At 41.3% G+C, this 7,009-nt stretch overlaps 1 protein-coding gene across 3 annotated transcripts in view; it reads left to right on the top strand.

Annotated features, from left to right (window-relative positions):
* Window positions 1-7,009, top strand: part of KCNMA1 (potassium calcium-activated channel subfamily M alpha 1) — a 709,157-nt gene that overhangs the window by 637,549 nt on the left and 64,599 nt on the right. For all 3 annotated transcript variants that reach the window (XM_023527946.1, XM_023527936.1, XM_011355314.2), the window contains one exon: window positions 3,986-4,178. In XM_023527946.1, coding sequence (XP_023383714.1) covers window positions 3,986-4,178 — 193 coding nt within the window. The remainder of the gene's footprint in view (window positions 1-3,985; window positions 4,179-7,009) is intronic.

Raw genomic sequence — 7,009 nt, 5'->3', positions numbered from 1 at the left:
TGCATTAATGGCATCTCTTTTTAAAATGTTTTGTCAAAAAGGGTAGTGATATGCATGGATATATGTTCCCATACATTTATTATACCAATATAGTCTATATATACATACATACTCAAATTATATGTGGCACGTGTATAACATTGTTGAAATAAAAATAATAGCACATAATAAGCACTCAACAAATGTTTACTCCATCTTTTACACAAATGATTTCTTTAGTTCTTACCACAACCCTATCAGATCTTCTCTCCAATGCCTATACATTTCTCCCCTGTTGCAGACCCGAAGTGAAGCTGCCATGACTGTCCTGAGTGGCCACGTCGTGGTCTGCATCTTTGGCGATGTCAGCTCAGCCCTGATTGGCCTCCGGAACCTGGTGATGCCACTACGTGCCAGCAACTTTCATTACCACGAGCTCAAGCACATAGTGTTTGTGGGCTCCATTGAGTACCTCAAGCGGGAATGGGAGACGCTTCATAACTTCCCCAAAGTGTCCATATTGCCTGTAAGTCCAAGGTCACGTTATTGATGTTGTTTTCTTCCTTTCATTCACAAAAGAAAATCCCAGATGGATGTAATAGTTGTAGCTTTGATCATGCTTCTGCTTCTTTATCTGGTTATGGGCCTGAGGACTCAGCCCTTTTTCCCTGTGCTCTGTCTAGGAATATCCAAACCCTGGAGACCTTATTAAAAGGAATTTGCAGCCAGGTTCAGTCGCTCATCAGACATGAAATTTAGCGGACATCAAATATATTAACCATGTCAGTGTCTAAACACTCTCTCTCTCGTCTACCCAAATCTAGTGCTGTATGATATTATGGTGCTTAGAGTAGAATTAACCTATGGAACTATTTATTTCATTTTATTTATGACATTATGAATGCTTGGAGAACTCTTGATTGTACCACATTCTGTTTTTAACTAATTGTGTTTAACAGAGTTCTTTATTTCTGCTGTAGAGAAGGCTAACCCCATTCTGCTGGTCAACTCCTACCTCCCATTCATTTAGAAGCCCAGCCGTGTTTCCGTGGGTTTGTGTATATGCGTGAACATGTATGCCTGTGATATTCTTGATTACAAAACACTGGTACCCAAATCTAAAAGGAACGTTTGGGACTCCACAGTTTAGTGTGAGGATGTAAGATACACGATCTGGAGTCATGTAACTGACTGCTTCCTATCATTAATCAATATATTTGCCATCAACTTTCAAAAAATTATATTGCACATTTCAACATTTGATATTGTTTCCTATGTCACAAAGCAGTGCAAATATCATTTATTCTCAATACATTTTTCTTGGAAATTCACATCCCTAAAATTGAAGAACATGAATTTGGTGCTACATTTCAAGAGGTCTAGGGTTTTTCCCACTTATGGAGCTGAAATTCTTCTAGAACCTTAAAAATGGAAAACAGAAAGTCAAGTAATATAATTTAATAAAGAACATATGAGACTCTACCTACAAGTAATAGGCATCAATAGCCACCATTTGTCCTTACATATGCCTGGCACAATAGGTGCTAAATAAATATTTAAAGAAGTGAGAAAAATATAGACAGATATCTTTTGGATGCTGGGCCAAAAACTCACTGACTTAAAAAACACATGTAGTTAAAAATAGGCACCTACAGAAAAACAAATAGTCATACACATAGAAGAACACAAACAGATATATACCTTGTTAATTTCAGACATAATCCATTTGATTCTATTTTTCCATGATTATCTTCCTACATGTGATCTTATTCATAGTCCCTGAAAGATCTGGGTCTAAAAGTATTTTGTAAGGAGCTTATTATTTTGTTGGGCTTATATTAGTCTGTGTGTATGTGCGATATTTGGTGTGGGTGTTTGGGTGTGTTTCCTTCTGCGTGCCCTTGTACACATCTACTCACCTGCCTGTTTATATGTGAATGAGCTTTTATATTTGCAGGTCCTTTTAAAACCCTCCAAAATTTAGCATGCTCAAACACAAGATATTTGTACAATAGACCTTCTATGTCTTCGCATATTTCATTGTTTAAACAGTGCCTCACAGATAGGGCCAGCCCCGAGAAATACAAGATGTTTCAATGTATATCATTTGTATTTCTTGAGTTTTGAAATCATGTGTATATAACTGTGCAGGGTTTGACTTATATCACAATTACTATTTCATTCTCTACAAAATGAAAATTAAAAGTATATGGACGTAGGCAATTGAGGCTTATATACTGGTGAAAAGATTTGAGAAGTTGGTCAGACTTATTTTGTACAAAGAGATCCCAGGAAGAGAGGGGATTCTTCTTCTCTTAAAAGATACTGCTGCAGAATCTAAAACCAATAGCTTCCCAGCCTCATAGTACTAAATAATTCTTCCTCCTTAATTTTACTTTGTGGTAATATTCTGGGGGCTGAGAACTACTATTGAGTCATAAAAGAAAGTGGATGGCTTTGACTTCTGAGCTAAGTCCAATCTTCTCAAAGCTCCTTTTCCAGGAGAGAGAACCAGAGAAAGGCATCCAGAAATATAAGGCAGTTAGCAAACCCTATCCCTACACAGTCAGTGTGGTGAGGGCTGCTGGAGTCTCCATACAGACAAAGCAGAAGCCAGATTCAGGCTGGAGGACCAAGGAGACTGGGAGCTGGATGTGAACTCCAAAATGATATCCCTGGGGGAGCCCTGGGATACCTGACGAGTTCTGCTATGACCCCTCCTGAGGACACAGAGCATGTGTAGTTCATGCCCCTCACCTCCAACAATAACCCTGTGGTTGCCCTCCTGGCCCCTCTGTCATTATGTCCTTGATCTGGACATAATGATCTGGATTTATTCCCTTTGTTTTTTGTTGTTATGGGATTTTTTGAAAATCTGTTTACTGGCTTATTTATTTTTAATTACACCAGTAGTATACACATTTATGTTATAAAATATTCAAACAATAAAGAAGTATTTAAAGTCAAAAACAAACTTTTCCCTTCACTCCTAATCTTATTCCCCTCCCTAGAGGTAATTACTGTTATTATTTTAGTGTATGTTTTTCCTGAATTTTCTCTCTGAGTGTACATACATTTCTAAATGCATTCATAAATATATAGTTTCATTTCGTGGGTTTCTTCCTACATAAATGAAATCATACTTTTCAAATAGTCTAGAATTGTTTTTTGTTTTATTTTTTCCTTTTTAAATTTATCTCTCTATTTTAGAGATTCTTCCATGGCACTGCCTGCACGGAGAGCCGTTTCAGTCCCTTTACCTGCGGTATAGGCTCACGATGTATATACTTCCAGGGGTGTATTTAACCATTCCTATGTCGGACAATTAGGCGATTTCCTTTTTCTTTTATTTTTTATTTTTTATTTTACTATTTGCTGAAAATATGCAATAAAACTATATGACCTGAAGCTTAACTCCTTTCCATCTCCCCTTTGCATGATGCACATTAATTCTGTCCCCTCCCTCATCCTCCAAGTGGAGAGGCGCTTTCAGCCCCACCTCATCACACCATGCTCACTGGCTATTTCCCCTTGGCTGCACTGGAAATTCTACTTGGAGCTACTGTCTTTTGCTTGAGACAGAAGTGACCTGCTATTAAATAAACAGGCATTTGAAACCCACCCACCTCGTTACATTCTGAAAGCCAGAGGTTGCCACAGGACAGTTACTTAAATCAAGACAATTTCCAGGCAGGAAGAAGATGTAGAACTCTGGCATTATTCCTCTCCCACGTTTGTTAGTAATAGCTTGATTGAGTATTGAGAACAAGCCTAAAATGCTGCCATCAGCACCGACTACCCTTTAGATTAGCACACAGCTCCTATTCCCTTGAATGTAGTTAGACGAGCTTAATGTCAAGGCATAAAAAAGATACTTGTTAAATAATTTCCCAAAGCTCCGGTGCGATCTTTAATTTGTTTTTATTATTTTTCCTCTTTCCGTCTCATCCCTCAATCTCACTTTGGCTACTCCATTTTTTTTTTTTTTCTTTCCTCTATGCCAAAGGGTACGCCATTAAGTCGGGCTGATTTAAGGGCCGTCAACATCAACCTCTGTGACATGTGCGTTATCCTGTCAGCCAATCAGAATAATATTGATGATACTTCGCTGCAGGACAAGGAATGCATCTTGGCGTCACTCAACATCAAATCTATGCAGTTTGATGACAGCATTGGGGTCTTGCAGGCTAATTCCCAAGGTAAGGACAGCCTGTAATACTTTTCTCCTCTGCCTACAGGGGACAGGGGCTGGCAAGAGGGATATCCTTCACTCAGTAATTCAAAGAGGCTCACATCAGCCTGCCTGGCAGTGAAACCTGCGGTCACCGCGATGGCTTTCAAAGGGGCATCTGCTGCTTCTTGCCATCCCAGGGAGCAGGCTTAAGACCTGAACACCCACACTCAGAACAAGCTGCCTTCCCAGAGAATAAACCAGCCTTTAAATTGCCCCACCTCAGCCTTCACAAACAGTGATGTTATGACTAGGGTCACCAACTAGGTGTCAGAGCATTGAAAAGATGCTGGCTGAACAATTCCCATTGTTTCTCCCAGAATATATCTTTGCCATTGACCTGTGTTAAGCTTTGCCATTGTTATAGCTGCATGATGGTGTTAAGTTTTACATTGTTAAATGCTGACCAAGGGATGGTGATCTCAGGAGACTAGGGACCATATAGACACTAAAAGTCATTTAGCAAGAGGTGAGGCCCATCGGCCCACTCATTCTCTATAGGAGGCACAACAGCACTAAATGACACACATCTGCCATCTCTGCTGTACCGTAGTCTTCTCTGTCATTTTCTTTGGATCCCGGGCAGGTAGCTGCAAGTAAAGATGTCATGTAGGAGTCTCTGAGAGGCAGCACAGCAAAAACCTTGTAACAAATAACCTCACTAATCAGGGCCTTGGCAAGATAGGATATGAAACATTTTCCATTGAGTAAGACCTCAGTGTAGGCTTGCCGTGAACTGTAAGATCATTATCACATGTGATCTACTGGATGGGTGGAATTGGGTGCCTAATGGGGGCCTGACATCATTCCAGGATCAAAGGTAGAGGGAGCACAGCCTATGGAAACTATAGCTGCTGAGATATAAACGCCATCTTATTGATGTGATAAAGCTTGCAATCTAAACCTGTGTGCTACGTTATCTTTTGTCAGCTCAGCATCATCACCACTTCTTTCTAACATCCACTTGACATTGCACTGAAGCCAGGAACAATAGTTCCTAGAATCCTCTTCTTTGCTCGGTTCTGGGCTGGAGTCTGCCAGTGAGAGAGGGGCCCAGGGAGAGATTTGGAGAAGGGAAGAGAAAAAGAGGCCTCAATTCTCTGGAGGCAGCTGCAGCTGGACCCTGAGCAGATGTGAGATGTAAAGCGGCTCTCAAGGGAGCTTTCTGAGAACCAATGGCTTTGCTGCTAGGGACTGAAATGGGGTGTGGGCTTCTCCAGAGGTCTGAGATTCACAGCAACTTCTGGTGAAAGCTCAGGAGAACCTTCCACTTGGTGTTGTATGTGAAATGGCTGGCCTCTTTGATCTGCTTCTACAGCCCTTCCAATAGTTGTGTCGACCTTTGATTTTCTTCATGCTTGAAATAGAGTGGCTTCTATTCTTGACGTAACCCTGACTGATACAGCCTGAAGCCCAGTTTTGACCTCTCCACTCCACCATCTTCTCCCTCCCCTTAAAATCTAAGTCGTGGTATCTACTTGCTCAGCCAGGCCTGCAGAGCAGGGCAATATGTCATGTCTATAAGAGAGAGCTTTTACCTGCTCAGCTGTATTCTGGGGAGGTAGAGCCTGCTTCCTACATTGCCTGCTCATAGGTGTCAAAGGGTGTGAGGAGACAGTAAGCTGGCCTCCTAGGAGTTGAAAGAGGCAAACTCGCATTTAGTTTCTGCCTTCAAGCACTTGTTCTTGAATGTGGGTCCTTCTACCCCTGCCCCAGATATACTGGGTAGGAATCTGCGTTCTAACAGGGTCCCCCAAGTGACTCATTGCACTGTTTTAAGGTACAATAAATCTTCACTCTAATAAAACTGGGTCCAGTGAACATGCTGATCAGATGCCCCTCTTATCCTGGCAGGGACTAGCGAGGGAAAGGAAAGAAGTGACAGCAGAAGTGCTCGCTGCGGGTAGGGGCAGGACCGAGCAGAAGGGGCTGGAAAACACTCTTTTTTCCCAACATGCTTATTTCCTCCCAATTCAGTAATTGCGATTTTTGAGGTCCATGGATAAGAATCTTAACATATAATTCCATCATACACTTGACCCTTCAACAACATGGATTTGAACTGCATGGGTCACTTTTACATGAATTTTTTATTTCAGTAAATATGTACAGTACTGTAAGTGTATTTGCTGTTATGATTTTCTTAATATTTTTTTTCTAGCTTACTTTAGTGTAAGAATACAGTATATAACAGGGGTCCCTAACTCTCAGGCCACAGAACAGTACCCAGTCCGTGACCTGTTAGGAACTGGAGTCCACAGCAGGAGGTGAGCGGTTGGCAGTGAGCTAAGCTTCATCTGTGTTTGCAGCCGCTCCCCAGTGCTAGCATCACCATCTCAGCTCCACTTCAGATCATCAGGCATTACATTTTCATAGGAGCACCAGTCTCTGATCCCAAAAAGGTTGGGGACCTCTGGTGTATAATATATATAACATGTAAAATATGTCAATTGACTGTTTGTTATGGGTAAGGCTCCTGGGCAGTAGTAGGCTATTAGGCTATTAGTAGTCAAGTTTTGGGGGAATCAGAAGTTATCCATGGAATTTCAACTGCTTGGGATAGGTGCCCCTAACCCCTGCGTTGTTCAGTGTTCAACTCTATATACATATGACATCGCTATTTTTACCACCTCTCATAAGCCTTATCCCAGCCTCGCAGATCTTCTGTGATGGCCAAACTAAAAAATGCTCCCCTCCCCTCTGCAGATACCCACCCAAAGCTCAGAAGCCTTGTTTATTGTTTTTACCATAAGAATAAGCAGGAAAAAAAGTTTGGGTAGAAGATAAGGAAGAAAGGGA

The sequence above is a fragment of the Pteropus vampyrus genome, unplaced genomic scaffold (genome assembly GCF_000151845.1).
Source record: "Pteropus vampyrus isolate Shadow unplaced genomic scaffold, Pvam_2.0 Scaffold20, whole genome shotgun sequence".
NCBI classification, from domain to species: Eukaryota; Metazoa; Chordata; class Mammalia; order Chiroptera; family Pteropodidae; genus Pteropus; species Pteropus vampyrus.
The sequence above is the reverse complement of the archived record's forward strand: the minus strand, read 5'-3'. Positions and strand labels throughout refer to the sequence as shown.